We start from the raw sequence: 17,772 nt of genomic DNA on the forward strand, positions 1-17,772 counted from the left end.
AAATAACATAACAAATCCTATATACATTTTTTTATATAATAAACAAGACTAGATGAATATTGGATCAACCTAATACTGCTTCAGATTGAACATCATTTCTGTTAAAATATAAAAGAAATCATGTTCACTATTCTCTAAAAATACAAACTTTAGCAAAGGATAAACACATACTTGTCTAGATCACCTTATTTTTATACATACAATGATATAGTTACTATTAGCAGGTGACTTTCTGTTATTTAAACATGACTACTATAAAATTGATGCAACACAATGATGGGAAAATATGATAGTTTCTGTTATAAATATAAAATGACATGTGATACAGATCACTATTTCCTAAAAATACAAATTTATGAAAGAATAAACAAATATTGTTCTGGGTCACCTTATACATACAATGATATAGTTACTATTAGCAGGTGACTTCCTTTTATACAATGTATATTACAAAACTGGTTTAAAACTGATGCAAACTGATGCGTCAGATAAAAATAATCTCTCAAGTTATAATATGAAATTGCACATCACTTTTGTATAAAAATCAAACGAAATAAAAGGACATGCAGATACATGACTCAGTCAAATGATTCATAATAGTAAAGCTTCTAATACATTATTAGCTGATGATATGATGGAAAGTTACTTAATGAAAGACTAGATAAAACTCTTAAGTTAAGGTAACATTTAAAATAATGTTTTGACCTTCCATTTGAGTCACTTCAAATTGGTTATGGTGTTTGGGAATTGAAGCACAACAAAGATTGTTTGTCCAAGCTTAAGATATTTAAACACAATGTAATGTCATGATGTCTCATTTCATTCCTCAATCAAAATGCTTGGAAGCTCCATCTTCCTTGGATTCTTCCTGGCAAACTCTCTCACAATGTCTGTAGTTAGAACTTTCACTGCTCTATGAATGAACATAAGAGCCAGAGAGGTCTTTCTCTGCTGTCCCATTGTTGACCGCAGATACGTTTTGAGATGTATCAGCACACTGATGCTACGTTCGCATTCACAACTTGTTAATGGAAATGTTCCACATATTTTTAATAAAGTTGAAATGTTTTCAAACATGTGGATATCACATTCCTTGATAGCAGTTGAAAGGGAGGTGGGCTTCTCTGTCTGATCCGTCCAATAGAATTTCCACTGTTGGAAGTCTGCATCAAATGTTGATGGCGATGGCATGTCCTCCTGGAAAAAGGCCTTCAGTGAATTCACCTCTACACTATTTTCCAATTCTGAAGGAACAAGTTTCAGCCCTAGTGCTGTTCGCTCATACAAGTCAGTGAAGCGTGTCTTCATTTCCTCCAGGAGATGGTCCATCATTGGGATGCTGAGAGACTTCCTATAATTGTCCTCTGTTGAATCTGCAGGAACATTGTTTCTGTGTGTTTGGCGTCGACAAGTTCTGGGTATGGTGACAGGAACATCAAGGTCCTCTGCTAGTTTCTCAGCTTCTCGATACCAAATGCGTGGATTTCATCTATGTTATCCCTGCAATCCTGGATAGATGCTTTCACTAGGGAAACATTCTTCAGGGCTCTGACAACAAGTAAAAGTGCCTTAAAGTTTCCTGTGTTAATAGATGGATCTCCATTATGACGACTGTCATCTCTCTGACCTCGTAGGCTAATGTTATGTCTTCCACAAAATAGCACAGTTTTAGCAATGGTCTCTATTACCCGCATATTCTTCCTCCTTTCCTCTAGTGCAGCATCTATTTGACGTGGAATCGGAATCAGTTTGTTTTCCATGCACTTCGTGAAGTTGACACTCTCGGTGTAGCAATCCATGTGCAGCTCAAAGCCAGTTCCTGTTTTCTGATGACTTGAACCACTCTTGTTGCCCGAATTGTGTCATATTTTGAAAAAAATGTTCATCAAACCTCTCAATAGCCTTCTTCTAATTTCTGAATGGTTCAGAAACAAGTTGTCCCCGCTTAGTTGTCTCCACAGCAAAAAGTGTGCAGTGAAGGCAAAAGGCCACATCACAAGTTGGTGAATAAACTAGTCCAGGGTAACGTTTCAGCCACTGAATCTGGAAAATTCTGTTCCTCGACCCATCATGGTCTTTAGAAAGGAGTATTCCTCGTCTGGATGGAAAACATTCTGTAGAATGTCGTACTTCTGAGCATCTGAAAGTTTTGTCCCTACAGACATTCCAATGTCGAAGTTATACCTGAAGTTTGATCGGCTATAGTTGGCGCAGTGTGGCACTTTAGTCGTTTAGCTGGACTTGCAGATGTGTCAGGTGTGTCAACGTGAGGTATACAATTAAGAATGATGTTTCTATTAATTTAATTCATCAAATTTAAATGTTACATTGTTTACAGCTACTACATCTGTGATAAATATCAAAGGAGTATTTCTGATCTCAGAGTTTTAAAAGGAATTTTAATGAGCACCTCATACTTCCTTTTAACTTCAACAAGGCAGTTATATCCATATTTTGTTTATATGTGTATGTATGATATTTAAAAATTTCAATGCTAGAATTCAAATAACATTGTATCAACTTTCCTCAATTTTATATATCTTTCTCGGTACACATATTATTGCATGACGTCGTTACGAATGTTACGAAATCGTATGCAATATTGATAAGCCTGAAGTTAATTACTATTGTAGTTAGGAGACAGACATACTTCTTATCAGCATATTGCACGCCAACAAGAGTGCCATTGTTGACAACAATATCTCCCATTTAGCAGGTTTTGCAGATTTCAGATTCTGGAATACCCCGTCTGTTACTTCGCACAGTTCCACCTGCAAGTGTTGCATTTAGATACAAGTTATAAAATAAATGGGGACTGCTGAAACAATTGTCCATGTAAAAGTGGTAGCCTTTATTCAAATGTGGACTGACAAGGCACATCACTAGGTCATAGGTAAGTCCAAATGTGCTTTGTGATGCCTGCTGCCCTCCACGTCCAGTATAGAGTTCAAGTCTGCAACAGTATCCATTGTTTGAATCACAAAGCATGTATACTTGAAGTCCATACTTGACCGGTTTATCAATACAAATACAAATTATTTTATTAAAGTGTCACATGTCAATTTTGTTTAAAATACATACATACAAGCATGATCTAAAATGTACAAACAATATCTGGATGACACCCAGTCTACTGCGGCTTACAGGAGACACTAAAGATATTCGTTAATACAACGTCATTTATCAATTATAAAAATTAGCTCAGAGATACTAAAAAATGTTTAAGACTTAATATTAAAAACTCATTCTTCTACGTTACATTTTATGAACTGTATGTATGTTCATTCATTAAGATCACAAGTTTCTATACAGTGTTAAAATAGTTAAAACCTGGTATAATCTGTTCTGTTGTCGTAAAAAGATGAGCGCTGATATCTGAATAAAAATCACATAAAATCAGAAATGGCATTCGTCTTCAATACAGTTTCAATCACAAAATGTACAAAGTCTATCTTCTAAAAGAATTTTAGGACGAGAATATACCGAGAATATACCGACCAGTTTCAATGCTTAGCTTTAAATTACCACTGCGAAATTTAGCTAGCGCCTGTCAATACCTGAAATCCATAGTACTCGAGGCATTGTTCTCAACTTATTGCCGTTTTCACAATTACGGTCATTATGTGAATCTCTAAGCCACTTTTCATTACAGTGGCGGATCCAGAGACCTATCTGGGGGGGTTTCCAAATTTCCTGGGGGGGGGGGGTTCCATGGGGGGAAAAATTGGGGAAAATGTTGAAAAAACATGATTTTTAAAGAAAATTCTCAGGGTGGGGGGTTTCCTGAAGCCCAAAAAAACCCTCTGGATCCGCCATTGCATTACCCAGACTAGTAAAATGATACTTAACTAATTTCAAACATTGCTTTACAGAGTTTAATGGTGTAAATAAATGTTCCAAATTATTAACACCCCTGGAGCCTTTCTGATATACATATATCACATGCAACATTTTAAAATAACATGCATTGTAAATAATAATCTGATATTCGTAAGTGTATATAAATGATTTTTTTTCAATGCGTGAAGCAATAGTATAAAGGGTGTTTGAATAACAAATAAATGGGGGGGTTATTATATAAAGACCTTTCAGTCTCTAAAAACTGCGCACTAAACATTTAGAATTAGACATGTTAAGACCACCAAGATGACGTCACTGGCTAAGTAAACAGGCTGTAAAGAAAATCTCCGATACATCGATTTCCTTTACAAATCCGCATTTGTTTCCGTCTCTGGATTTAGTCATCACCATCAACGGCAAAATTGTCCGGTTCGAGCTCGGGCTGGTTCTACACTTAACCGCGGCATTAAAATACCAAGCGTCTGTTCGACAGAGATAAAGCATGGACGACGAGGGAGAAGGGGCAGGATTCGAGCTGCAGAAAATTACAATTGTTGATGAATGTGGTAGCGAAATTTCTTCTGGCGCTAAATTGAGGTAATGTCTAGATGTATAATAGCATCGGGTAAACGTTTTTGGGCCCTTAAACGAATATGACCAGCAACGTACTTACGTTACTTACATTCATTCGCCTTCATCTGTTCTTCTTTAGTTATACAGTCCTCATTCAATCATTTGAAGATTACGGACTGCAGTGTGTGTGTGCAATGCGTGGATTTAAAAACAGTGAGGCTAAAACTTTATACATATGGAATGGTGCTTAGCGGAATGTAACGAGTACAGCTGGAGTTAGCTGTACTCGGAATACATTAACGGATGGAGACATCACCACGGGATGGGAGAAGATTCCACTGGGTGATTGTTCAAGAGAAGAAAGAATATTTAGAGGTGTCTTTGGTTGAGTGAATGTGTCTGAAGGAGAGAGAGTGGTTTTGACGAGTTCGACTGTCTGATGGTGTGAGAATGGAGGAACTGGGGATGGCGACTAGCTATAGGTTATGTACTAGCTGTCTTATACATACGAATGAGGCGGGCCTTAAGACGTCGTTCTGCGAGTGTTGGCTACGGAAGTGTGCTCAACATGTCAGAGACGCTGCTGGTATTCTGATACCTATTGCAGGTATACCTGGCAGCGCGTCTCTGTACCATTTCAAGTTTGTATATTGAGTCTGATGTGTGTGCATGGGTCCCACAAGGTACAGACATATTCTAATTTAGGGCGGACTAGTGACAGATAGGCTTTACTTTTAATGTCATTGTTTTCTGTTTTGAGATTTCTTTTCAAAAAGCCTAAAGATCTATTTGCTGCAGCGGCTGTATTTTCTATATGTTTGGACCATTTTAAATCAGATTGCCCCCGTTCAGCACGTATTTTTGAGAAAAAGGATGTTTTTTGGATGATATAGTCATAACTGTACACTTGTTCAGAGACCCATATGTATTACACACGCATGATAACTTGAACATCTTGTCTAAGACTGCAAATCAAATATAAAATGTGAAATGCCTCTGTCTCATCTACGTACTGTCGCTCTAGCTAATGATTGTCACATTACATGAGCCAAGGTGATGAAGTCATCTATGCAGACCACGAAATTAGATTAGATATCAAAGTCTGTGTGCAGACCTTGCAAGGCTTTGTCAATGCTCACCTGAAAGCAGCATCAGATTATATTACTTATTTAATAAATGAATAACTGTGCTCCAACCGGTTTAACCGTTTAAATAAAAACGACCATGATTTATGCAATTACAAATGTATTTCTTTTTCTTACATCAGTCATAAGCAATGGAGAGCAAGACTAAAGAGAGAAAGGCGACGCAATAAAAGACGAGAAGTCGCCAAGGAGTTGGCAGCAGATAAAGGAATCGAGAGTTTGGGTATGGATTTCAGTCGTACTAATTTTACTACCCGGCTACCTCTGCCCTGCCCAGGTACTGAATCGATCCCATGCCTAGCTAATGGAGCAAGCCCAGTGGTAATCACACCTGGCAATTTAGACTTAATTGACAGCACATTCTTCCGTATCCACATACTGGTTTGTAATATGAACTATTTCTGTTGATCTCCTATATACATGTAACTTGGAAGTAAACCCTGCCTGAAATGTTGTTAAATTATCAAGTTAACATAGCAAGGGCAATTGATGTCTGAAATGTTTCAGTGATACTTTCTAGGTCACTTTCAATGCGTGTATGAGAGATCAGATGCATCGTGTCAAAAACACTTTGGTTAATTAGGATGCAGTCCGACATGTTGTGATGTTTTAAAGAAAATGTCAGACTTTACCAAAACAATTGTCACGTGGCGCTTTATGCGACAAGTCGGTTACATCATAAACCTCGCAATATGTCAGTTATTGTAATCTTACTCGAGAGGCAGGGCTTACATCTCTCGTGCTACGCGCTCGAGAAGTAGCCCTGCCCGTCTCGTATAATAACTGACATATTGCTCGGTTCCTATGATATAACCAATACTATACTACATTTCGCCATGCAGGCCATATATAGAATCTCATAATTGAGATAACGTCACGTGTGATCTGTCATACGAGGTGTGAATTATATGTAATCTTACAGATTAGCACTTTTGCGTTTGCTCCATTAGTTTGCACAGGACCTCTTTGTAGCTCTAGATCTGACGACGCAATATAAAAATGTCTTGTCAGAAGCTATGTTATAGCAGCTTATCTTTACTATAATATATAAATTAAGCAGTAAGCGCTCTATCTTATAATTTTTCATCACAGATATAGAGATTCCCAAACGATTAATGGTTGGTTGTGATGTTTATCATCTATATACTACATTATTCTACCTACCAGTAGCATGGTAAATCTGTTATCATGGGCTGTCAGTATGAGAATACTCTAGAAGAAGTTGAAAAGAACATGCAATTGGCTTTTCCCATTTAGGAATGGGATTTTTCAATAAGGAACACCTGATCGGGCTAGGTGACATCTTGAACCGGAAATAGTATCCACACAAAGATGTTCCACATAAGAAAATAGTCTTGTCATAAACAAATCATTAAATAATTAGGAAAACATATTGTTAGGGTAACAACAGCATTTTAAGTGAATATATACCTGTGCATATGGGAAAGCCAATGACAATAGATTAATGTTGTTTAAAAAATATCTTTCTACATAGTTGCATGGTATTCCTCTGTTTGTCACAGACCGAGGATCTCTATGATCATTAAGCCTGGAAGTCAGTTGGGAGATATGTTATTAAGTTGATTATTTACAAATTGAGAAATATATAAGGTAGTGGTATATAGATGATAAACAATTAATCACTCAATATTTTCAGGGTTTGTGGTTCAAACAATTTTCTTATCACTTGCACGTGGAAAAAGTCTCGAGTCCACCTCTGCGTTGGTCTCTCAAATTTATCTAGGTGTCATAAAATTTATAATTATCTAACTAGAGTTATTTTGGAATTGTATAAAGACACAGGATTTACCAAGAGTGTTGCCAGGTGTCTTTTACAATTTGAACAAAAACTAACTCAATGTATATAAACATGATAATCAACCATCACAAATTTGGGGCCTTTTTTCGCCCGGGTCGCTTTGGTGAAAGGCGAGTGTGCTGTCCACTCTGCCACCCAGCCATCCATTTTAACTTTTTAAGTCACCTGAGACGAAGTCTAAAAAAATTGATTAAAATTTCAAAAATCTTCTTCTCAAGATCGTGATATGGTAGAATCAAATACTTTACACAGATTTCATCTCTTAAGGTCCTTTACCGAAATTGTGAATTTCATAACCCTGTGGTCTCACGTTTCCCCCTGGGGAGGGGGTAAACTTTACTATAGTTTATATAGGGAAATCACATTTTGGACAGCATTTGTTTAATTTTCATTGGAATTAATTCAAACTTGGTTAGCATTATCAGTATTGGATAGCAGTTTGATGGTATGCACAAATCAGCCCTGACTGACCCCCAGGGGCTGATGGGTGGGGCCAAAAAGGGTTGAATTGACTGAAATTTCAAAAATCTTCTCAAGACCCAGATATGGTAGAATCAAATACTCTTCATAGATGGAAGGGTCTTAAGGTGCTTTACCAAAATTGTGAATTTCATGACCCTGGGGTCTCAAGTTTCCCCCTGGGTATTTATTATGGTGTATATGGCAAATGATACTTTGGATATTACATGTTGATCATAATTTGATTGGAATATGTTAACCCTGAGTTGACAGTTTGATACTTTGAAAATTTTGAGCCAGTCCCCCACCCCAAGGGCTGTAGGCTTAGGGCGGTGCCCAAAGGAGTCAGTGTGCTAAAATTTCTTCATTTCCCTTGTTTAGAATCAGAGGTGCTAGTTTCAAATACTTTTCAGCCTTAAATCTGTATGCTATATATAAATAAGGTGGTTTTATTGTGTTTTTTTGTCACTTTGAATAATATTTCTGTTCACGTTTTAAAAACAATAATCAAGAATCAATTCTCTGTATAAATATATCAGAACTCAGGTGACCGTTAAGCCCCATGTGCCTCTTGTTTAAGTAAAGCCTCACATCCGGTAGATTTTACAACTTTGATTCAATGAAGGAGTTGACATCATTTATTTCAAACATTCCATCATATACAGAAACCAACAGATAGAAGATGAGAAACTATATCACTACAATAGATAAGTTAGATATGCTGTATATACATTGGTACTTTCATGTACAGTATCAGAATGGTCATTGCCCTACATAATTTTATACATATAATAGTCAACTATTATAGCAAAGGATGGATAGTATTAAATTGCAGCATGTACAATTGATAAGACCTGCCAATAAATCAAGAAGTTAACAATATCAAATTTAAATGTCCAAAGCTCTGTAAGTTTTGTTAGATATATGATGTCCTCTGGTTGTTGTCAGAAGTTGAAGCTACCGATGAAGAATTTGAGAAGCTGAAGCAGCAAAGAGATGAGGCTGAGAGGGCATATCTTCATGCCCAATGGCTGGAGCGAGAGAAACAAGCACTGGACCAGTGGCAGAGGACAAAGGAGAGAGAGAGGGTAGAGAAACAGAATAGGGAGGAACAAGAGGTGAAAAGTTACTGCATTGTTATGTTCTACAATGAAATAACATCATGTTTATGTTATATAGCCTGGCGGCAGGCATGAAAATCAGTATATTCACTCAATATTTAGACTTGTCATTTATTTATCAAAAATTTCAAAAGGAAAACTGTCATGTATGTTCTTAGAAGAACAGATTTATGAATTGGGAGTAAAAGCATTAATTATCAGTCCCATCCATTGCTGTGTTCAGTATGGCATTTTCTAGCTAGCTTGATGTCAACAATTTTTGTCTCGAGTACAATTTGTTTTGTAATTATGCGTGTACCTTCATTCACCAAACTATACGTGTGTATCTGGGGAAGATGGAGTGCTGCCCACTTCATGTTAGTTATTGTTTAGAAGGAGTCGTGATCGTTTGTTCATATTTGATACCATAGTTTGTCCGAACTTTAACTTCCTTGCTATTTCATTTGCAGATACATTCATCAAACTTGCTTTACTTATGTATGTACATTATCTCAGGAAGGCAATTAAAATATAGTCTTTGTTATATCTTTTACAGACACATTAAGGAGTCTCCTTGTTTACTTGCTCTTTCAAATTAGAGTATCCTTGTTTACTTGCACTTTCAAATTAGCATAATTGCATGCTTGGAGTTAAATTCAAACAATCGCTGATTGAATATTTGTTTTTATAATCTTTAGAAAAGGATCAAAGAAGAGTGGGAAGCACAACAGAAAGAAGAAAAGGAAGAACAAGAGAAGAAGGATGAAATAGATAAAGAAAAGAAGTCTCGCCAGGTGAAAGAAGCCATGTACAAAGGATATCCTAAAACAATAGTGTCCATAAGTAAAAAATCTGTTACGCCATTTACTATTAGCATTTATATTTTTATCATATGAATACCGTGTTATGCAGTCTCAAAAAGCACTCGCATAGATTATGTTTATGTAACGTGTGTAATATCACTCCGAAAATGACATCACAATCGAATAGGAAAAATCAATGTGACATCACATCATTGTGAAGCGGACACAATCTTCATCGGTTCAGAGACAGCCAAGTGCAAAATATTCGTTTCAGATCACAATTATACAGTTTATTTTGTATAATATGATAAAAAGAATTTGTCATGCGTTTCCTTTTATATTGGATTTATGATACTTTTTTTGGATTTTTCATATTTGCTCGCCAAAGGCTCGCAAGGAAAATTTATATCATAAATCTAATATGAAGGGAAACGAATGACAGATCCTCTATATCTGTATCAATTTCATATATAGAAATGTTTATATTGAAACCTTAAAGTCGAAAACGCAGGTTATTGCTTGGTTTTAGGTATTCTATTCTAATGGAGACGACTTCAAACAATTAGCTAGCCTATGAAAAAGACACATTTTAGATAGGAATTGTTATCAGATACATAAACAGATGTTATACCGAGGTTATATAACTATAAGATATACATTTTCTGCATTAAATGGAAAAATGATCAAATGTTTCCTTGACCAAGACTACATTATGGCGATGCGTTGGAATGCCAGGAAGATGTTTTTGATAGGATGTATCTTTTATGTGATGGAATAATTCAGATATTATATCTTTACAATCAGTGAAAAGTTTATTTTTAAGATGTGGTAGCTATTTTTAATGATGTCAGTTATCAAATATCTTGTTCATGAGTTTTTCATCGTGAAACTTTGTTACTAAAAAAAATGTCACACTTGATAAATATTTTGGTAAAGCCAACTTGCAAAGTGTTAAAGAGTTTTCTACTATTAGCATACACAGTTTCCTCTAGTTAACAATTTGAGGGCAAAATGAGATCCAATTTTCAATAAGGCTTAAGAGGCATTTTGTTTTGCAGTTGTGCTTTCTTTTTGCATCTTTTAGACTTAAACAGGGCTTATCCAAGAAATGGCCACAAATGATGTAATGTGTAAAAACAAAACTGAGGTTTGGGGGAAAAGGGAAAAAATTAAAAATGAATGAATAATAGTACAATTTGTTTTGACATAAACTTAACTTCAGTTGTCAGACCTTTTTAGCCCCGGTCCTGCTTTGTCATCAACATGCTGCTGTTTTGTAGGAGGATCTGCTACGTCAGGCCACGGCAAACGAAAACAAGGTATCTACATCACATCCTATCATCAAATCAATTATAATCAATAAAAATGCCCACTGGCATCTTGACAGATAACAGAAATTAGTAATCAGTTGTGGATATGACATGAATGAAAAAAGGAAGCAACTTACAATCATGCTGTCATGATTAATGTTCTGCTCTGTCTCTACCCCTCGGGTCAGGTCTCTACCCCTCGGGTCAGGTGGTGCAGTGGATAGCACACCTCTGTCTCTTCCCCTCTGGTCAGGTGGTGCAGTGGATAGCACACTTCTCTACCCCTCGGGTCAGGTGGTGCAGTGGATAGCCCCCCTCTGTCTCTACCCCTCGGGTCAGGTGGTGCAGTGGATAGCACACCTCTGTCTCTACCCCTCTGGTCAGGTGGTGCAGTGGATAGCACACTTCTCTACCCCTCGGGTCAGGTGGTGCAGTGGATAGCCCCCCTCTGTCTCTACCCCTCGGGTCAGGTGGTGCAGCGGATAGCACACGTCTCTACCCCTCGGGTCAGGGGGTGCAGTGGATAGCACACTTGCCTTTCACCAAGGCGGCTGGGGTTCAATTCCCGATCGGAAGTGAAAAGGTTTGGGGTCACCTGCCAGAACATGTGCGTTTTCTCTGGGTATTCCGGTTTCCTCCCACACTAAGACCCCCTCACACGCTAACATCTGGGCCAACAAGAGCGATATGCATGTGCTTGCTGGACATGAAGAGACAAAGGCCCCTTTTGTGTAACTGTCTCAACCAGTTTGTCTGTTTTTAAATGTAACATTTTCGGGTATAAATCCTGACGGACCTGCAAATGATTAAGTCTAAGCTCGCTTGAAAGCAGCAACTCTTGCCCAACCTGTTCAACTGTTTGGATCGCGATAAACTAATGCGGCCAAACACTATCATGTCTCCAAGATAAGCCTTTGGTCCTGGCCCATTCCCTGTAGATTTGTTTGCAATACAAATGTTTTTCTTTGAACAAGAATACTGGCAAGGAATGCTTAAATATTCAGTTAAATGATACAGGCCATCTGGTAAATCCCTTTATTTTCATATTTACTTTATTTCCCAATATATGCCTATAGAATGTATTAGCTGTTAGTTACATTCATGATGAAGACCGGGCTATTTCAATAATGTTGATAGTTATTTATTAATATTCAAAAGTGTTTGAGTTCCCAAATAGGTGCATCATTCAGTGAAAAAAACATCTCCTTAATGAATATGAATGATATCGAAAATTAATTAGTCTTTGAGGAAATAAAATAAGTTGATGGTAAGCTGAAATTCAATATATCCAACTTAAAATACAAACAAACTGCCATAAAATTGACAGATATTAATTTAATCTAAACAGAGGGGAAATATTCTTGATGATGTAACCCAAGGCTTTCTTCCAGGGTGAAAGAAAATATCTGAAATTTGTGTAATAACGATAATGTTTGATTTTATTAAGACTATAAGTTTGTTTCTTGTACATTTTATGTTTATATTTTCCTGTTTATTAATTCAGGAGGGAAATGACCAACCCTGGCATAACCCCATTGTACGAGTGGTCCAGGGCAAGGAGAGAGACCGCTGTCCCTTTTTCGCTAAGACAGCAGCTTGCAGATTTGGTGACAGGTATGAGATAAAGAATTAAGACTCAAGAAAATCTGACATAAAGAATTCTGGTATAAAAATTTAAATATAGAAGAGTTTGAAAACACATCACAAAAATCTAACTTTAAAGACATTCTTTAGTTTTAATAAATATTTAGACAATATGAAAACCATATCACTGATTAATTTCAGTTAAGTTTCATATTATCAATTGTCATGTTCAGGTGTGAACCGCATATAATTATTTCATTACACCTTTATTTTCGGTCAAGAAAATGAAACATAAACCAGGGAAGATCAAAACTCCCACTGCACGAGATAAATATCATCTTCCTTGGATTGATAAAACATTGTAACGACACTGATGCAGGTTGATATTTGTAGATTATACTGCAGTATTGTGCATTGAGAAAAATGGTATTTTATTTGTCAGGTGTTCTCGTACCCACCCCGAGACAGAGAGCAGCACCATTCTGTTGTTCCGTGGCATGTATAGCCACTTTGAGTTGGAGCAGGGTCTGACAGGCGAGGAGTATGACACAGGTAGACACTAGCTCCACATATCAAACCTTGTAAACTAATTATTGATGTTATATGAATAAATTTAATAAGATTCTTATAAATAAACCCTTCAGATGACCTCACAGATTCATGTCCTTGCGATTAGATCGTAGAAGTGCAGTCTCAAAATAATCACTAATTTCTTCCTTCTAACTGTCAACGTTCCTTTAGTTTTGTCCCCAATATGCTGCTACATTATTTAATGCAAATGTTGCAGTGAATTTTCTTCTTTCTTTTCAAAGATGGTTTTAGTGTCGCAATTTAGAAACTATCACTTTTTCTACCATTTGAAATTTCTACATGAATAAGACTTCAATAAATTGAAGTTATATTAATAAGTTATTTTTATGAAATAATTTTTTATTAGCTCACATGGCCCGAAGGGCCAGGTGAGCTTTTGCCGTGGTGCGGCGTCCGTTGTCCGTCCTGCGTCAACGTTTTTACTTTAAACTTCTTCTCCTGAATAACAAAAAGGCCCAGGGTGATGATATTTGGCCAGTAGCATGCTGGGATGAAGGGCTACCAAGTTGTTTAAATGAGTGAACTTTGCCCATTTTCAAGGTCACAGGGGTCAAATATGTCAAAATCTTTCAACGACTTCTGATGAATAACCATAAGGCCTAGAACGTTGATATCTGGTCAGTAGCATGCTAGGATAAAGGGCTACCAAATTTGTTAAAGTGAATGACCTTGACTTATATTCAAGGTCAAGGTCAAATTTGTTTAAAGATATCTTTAAACAACTTATTCTGAATAACAATGAGGCCCAGAATGTTGATATTTAACCAGTAGCATGCTTGGATGAAAGGCTATCAAGCTTTTTCATTTGAATGACCTTGCCCCACTTTCAAGGTCACATTTAGTCAAATATGTATGAACATTTAAATGACCTAATTTCAATAAACAAAAGGATAGGGTGATGATATTTTGCAAGTTGTGTCCTGACATGAAGGGCTATGAAATTTGTTCAACATAATGACTTTGTTCGACTTTCATGGTCACAGGGGTGAAATGTCTTTAAATCTTTAAACAGGTCCTTTTGAATGACTTTTAATCATAAATACTTCTATTTTGCCTGTAGCTTTATTTTAGATCGTTTTTAAGGTTAAAAGTGTATACCAGGTGAGTAATGCAGGCCCATTGAGCCTCTTGTTTAAAACAGAAGCATTTGGGGAAACTGAACAATTTTTGGAAAGAGCAGCTCATATTCCCTGTTATTTTTCTGCAATATACCACTTAATATTACTGATTTAGGCAAAGCCTTAATTCCAGTGTAACAGGAGAAAGAGCCAGACTGGGATTTGAACCCGGGACTTTCTGAACTCTCGACGGAAGCTCTACAAATTGAGCTACCTGCCCTCTGGCTATCAACCCAGTCAATTCCGCTACATTACTCCCTCCTTTTCTTAGTTTTTGCTCCCCTCAACATGATTATTTACAACCCAGATTTGGGTATCTCCTTGTCAAGTGTACATCCAATGCCTGATATAAGGTTATGTCTGAATCACCACTGTAACAGGAGAAAGAGAAACACAAGGCCAGACTGGGATTCAAACCAGGGACCCTCAGAAGTCTAGATGGATGTGTTACCAATTTAGCTACATGTACCTGGTCGCAGGCAATTAACCCAGTCCAGTTTGGCTACATGAAAATTAAATCTGTTTTAAGAAGGTGATGGAAATATTACAGGTCATGAACTTTATTTGTTGATCATATAAAGGTACTTTGTTGATGAGTGTTTTCTGATTGATTTTCAGATCTGATTCTTGAATATGACGATTCTGAACTCTACCAAAACTTTCGTGACTTTTATGAAGACATTGTTCCAGAATTCAAAGCAATAGGTCGATTGGTCCAGGTGAAAGTTTGTTGTAACTACGAGCCCCATCTCCGTGGAAACGTCTATATCCAATACAGAAGGTAAGCAGAGGGGATTCTGATCATATTTTTAGTTCAATAACACAATCAAAAGCCACCAGGCAGTCATCTTAGATTTGAATATTTCTATTTCTCACAAAGTACTTGTCAGGTTTTTTTTCAAATTTCATAGGTAGGTTTCCGTTAGATCTTATTTTTACTTGTTGCATTTTGATACTGATGGGAAGACAAAAAATGGCCAGTCGCCATCTTTGATGTTGACAGGTTAAGTTTGTTAATGCTATTCTCAAGAAGTACTTGACAGATCTTTATAAGATTTTATTTGTAGGTTTCAATTGTTCTGTAGTTGTGTTTGATTCATTTTAGGATGTTTGGAAAACAAGATGGCCACATAGCAGCCATCTTGGATTAGGCAGTTTAAGTTTGTCATTGCTATTTCTCAAGAAATACTTGACAGACCTTCCCAAATTTCATATATAGGTTTCCCTTGGTTCAAAGTTGTGCATGTTTTATTTACAGAATGATCAGATAAAAAAAGATGGCTCCCAGGTGACCATCTTGAATTTTGACAGTTCAAGATTTCAAACAATGCCCCAACTGATATAACTGGTTTGATATTTTTTATGTACAAAATTGTTTAAATTGCAAATGCATTAGAATGTTGGATGTCCCTCGATACACCTCTGGGTTTGTTTTACAGGGAGGATGATGCAGCCTCAGCCTTTGCACAGTTCAACGGTAGATTTTATGGTGGAAAACAACTGTCCTGTGAATATGTCACGATACCAACCTGGAAATCAGCTGTCTGTGGTAATTGAAGAAAAGTGTTGTTTTTTACCAGAAGGTCAAGGTCAATATTTCTCAACATAGCATTGCCTATAGAACCTACCTGTGAGGTAACAACTTCCAACTGTGCAATGAAAATAATTGATATTGTCAATTATATGTTTTGTTAGGGGGGGGAGGGATGTTAGTGGTATGCTGCTCCTAGTGAGTCTCTTGTCTTTGTTTTCAATAATTTACATGCGTACACACTTAAATTGAGTTGCAAAATCTGGTTTTGTAAACATGGATATTATGTATGTGGCTCCAAAGTTTAGTTTGAATAATCTACTAGAAGTATTTGACTGGTCAAATTATATCGGTACAAAAAGGCACATTTTAAACTGACTTGTACAGTAAACCCAGAGACTGGTATTAACTTTGAGAGATAGACTGTATTCATTAAAAAAATTACTTTTGTTTGTTTTATCAGATCTGTTAATCAAGAATCACGACATGTTTTATACATTGACTTATTATATTGTCACAGGTTTGTTTGGAAGTGGTCGATGTCCCAAAGGAAGAAACTGTAATTTCTTCCACGTGTTCAAGAATCCTGGCAATGAATTTTGGGAGTCAGATCGCAATTTTGACAGATATAGACAAAGCAACACACAAAGTAGAAACAGAGAATGGTCTCAGAGGTCAGAAGGGTCATCAAGTAGGAGGCAAAGAAAGAGGTCAAGGTCACGGGAAAGAAGAAGGTCAAGGTCACAGGAAAGAAGAAGCAGGTCAAGGTCACCAACAAAAAGAAATAGGTCAACCCGTCATACAAGGTCAAACAGATCAAGATCATCATCTAAAGATAGACATCATGGATCAAACAGAAAAAGGTCAAGGAATTATCGTTCAAGGTCAAGATCAAGGTCAAAAAGTAAAACTAGAGACAGACAGAAATCCAGAAAGAAGCGTTCTGATTCAAGGTCATTGTCTAGAGGTCGATCAAGGTCACCAAAATCAAAATCTAGTAAGAAACATTCACGCTCACGGTCTTACTCCAGAGGTCGATCAAGATCTTCGTCAAAATCGGAGTTTCAACAGGAAGAAAAACAATCAAAGGTAAAGGAGAACTGTGTTATTACAGACAACATTGGTGAAAGTGAAAAACAGTTAGTGACAGAATCAGGAGAAAATAATGAGAGACTTGAAAACAGCAAAAATGGAAAAGTGTTAGAAACAGAGGAAGTGAAAAGTGACCTAAAGGAGAACAGCAACAGTTCAGATTCTGAGAAATCATCACGAAGTCATCATCATAAGGACAAAAAACATAAACATAAAAAGCATAAACATAAGAAACATAAAAAAATCACATTAGAATGGATAGAGGCTTCCTGAATTCTATGTGGTGATAATGTCATCTGTCTGTTTTAATCTGGATATATCCAGACCTTCAATTAAAAGAAAAAAATATCTAGATTTTATACGGCAACTGAATTATGGATAACTAGTATTGAATAACATGCCAGTTTCTAAGAAACACTAAAAACTAAAATAGATATTAAAATATATGTATATTTGGTGAGTAAAATTTATTTTTATTTATTTTTAGCTCACCTGGTCCAAATGACTGGTGAGCTTGTATGATATGCCCATGGCGCGGAGTCCGTTGTCCGTCCTTCAACTTTTCCTTTAATACAATACTAGTCCTGAAAGGCCCAGTAGTTTTTGTATAAATTGTGGGTGTGGCCTCCCTTGGGGCAGAGGGGTGGGTCCAAAAAGAGGAAATAGAGGCAAACCTTTAACATCCTTCTACCATAGGGTTTAAGTGATTTCATCCCAATTTGGTCTGTAGCATCCTTGGGCCAAGGGGACTCAATTTTGTAAAAACGATGAGTTTGGAGCCCCTGGGAGCCTTGAGCCAAGATGACT

At 36.8% G+C, this 17,772-nt stretch overlaps 2 protein-coding genes across 3 annotated transcripts; one reads left to right on the forward strand and one right to left on the reverse strand.

Moving 5' to 3' along the window:
- Nucleotides 1-819: 819 nt before the first annotated feature.
- On the reverse strand, nucleotides 820-1,329 carry LOC110459567 (52 kDa repressor of the inhibitor of the protein kinase-like). Its single transcript, XM_021512287.1, has one exon. The coding sequence runs from the start codon at nucleotides 1,327-1,329 to the stop codon at nucleotides 820-822; it is 510 nt and encodes a 169-aa protein (XP_021367962.1).
- A 2,824-nt stretch (nucleotides 1,330-4,153) lies between these two features.
- Nucleotides 4,154-17,422, forward strand: LOC110446207 (U2 small nuclear ribonucleoprotein auxiliary factor 35 kDa subunit-related protein 2-like). Of its 2 annotated transcripts, none has more exons than XM_021491362.1 (10): nucleotides 4,154-4,437; nucleotides 5,681-5,781; nucleotides 8,788-8,954; nucleotides 9,635-9,730; nucleotides 11,020-11,058; nucleotides 12,554-12,663; nucleotides 13,076-13,185; nucleotides 14,961-15,123; nucleotides 15,782-15,891; nucleotides 16,394-17,422. In XM_021491362.1, exons 1-10 carry the CDS (start codon nucleotides 4,343-4,345, stop codon nucleotides 17,236-17,238), a joined length of 1,836 nt encoding a protein of 611 aa, XP_021347037.1. In that variant the 5' UTR covers nucleotides 4,154-4,342; the 3' UTR covers nucleotides 17,239-17,422. The 2 variants fall into 2 exon arrangements, with proteins under 2 accessions (XP_021347037.1, XP_021346953.1); XM_021491278.1 differs by having other exon boundaries at nucleotides 4,157-4,437; nucleotides 8,785-8,954.
- Nucleotides 17,423-17,772: the final 350 nt, after the last annotated feature.

Source organism: Mizuhopecten yessoensis, unplaced genomic scaffold, assembly GCF_002113885.1.
Source record: "Mizuhopecten yessoensis strain PY_sf001 unplaced genomic scaffold, ASM211388v2 scaffold29, whole genome shotgun sequence".
In the NCBI taxonomy this organism is placed as follows: Eukaryota; Metazoa; Mollusca; class Bivalvia; order Pectinida; family Pectinidae; genus Mizuhopecten; species Mizuhopecten yessoensis.

What these genes read in the sequence shown, in the direction of transcription:
- LOC110446207 (XM_021491278.1), top strand. Translation starts at nt 4,343, where the DNA reads ATGGACGACGAGGGAGAAGGGGCAGGATTCGAGCTGCAGAAAATTACA. An exon ending in TAAAGGAATCGAGAGTTTGG is followed by an intron (nt 5,782 to 8,784) that starts GTATGGATTTCA and finishes GGTTGTTGTCAG; the next exon opens with AAGTTGAAGCTACCGATGAA. An exon ending in AGAATAGGGAGGAACAAGAG is followed by an intron (nt 8,955 to 9,634) that starts GTGAAAAGTTAC and finishes TATAATCTTTAG; the next exon opens with AAAAGGATCAAAGAAGAGTG.
- LOC110459567 (XM_021512287.1), bottom strand. Translation starts at nt 1,329, where the DNA reads ATGGACCATCTCCTGGAGGAAATGAAGACACGCTTCACTGACTTGTAT.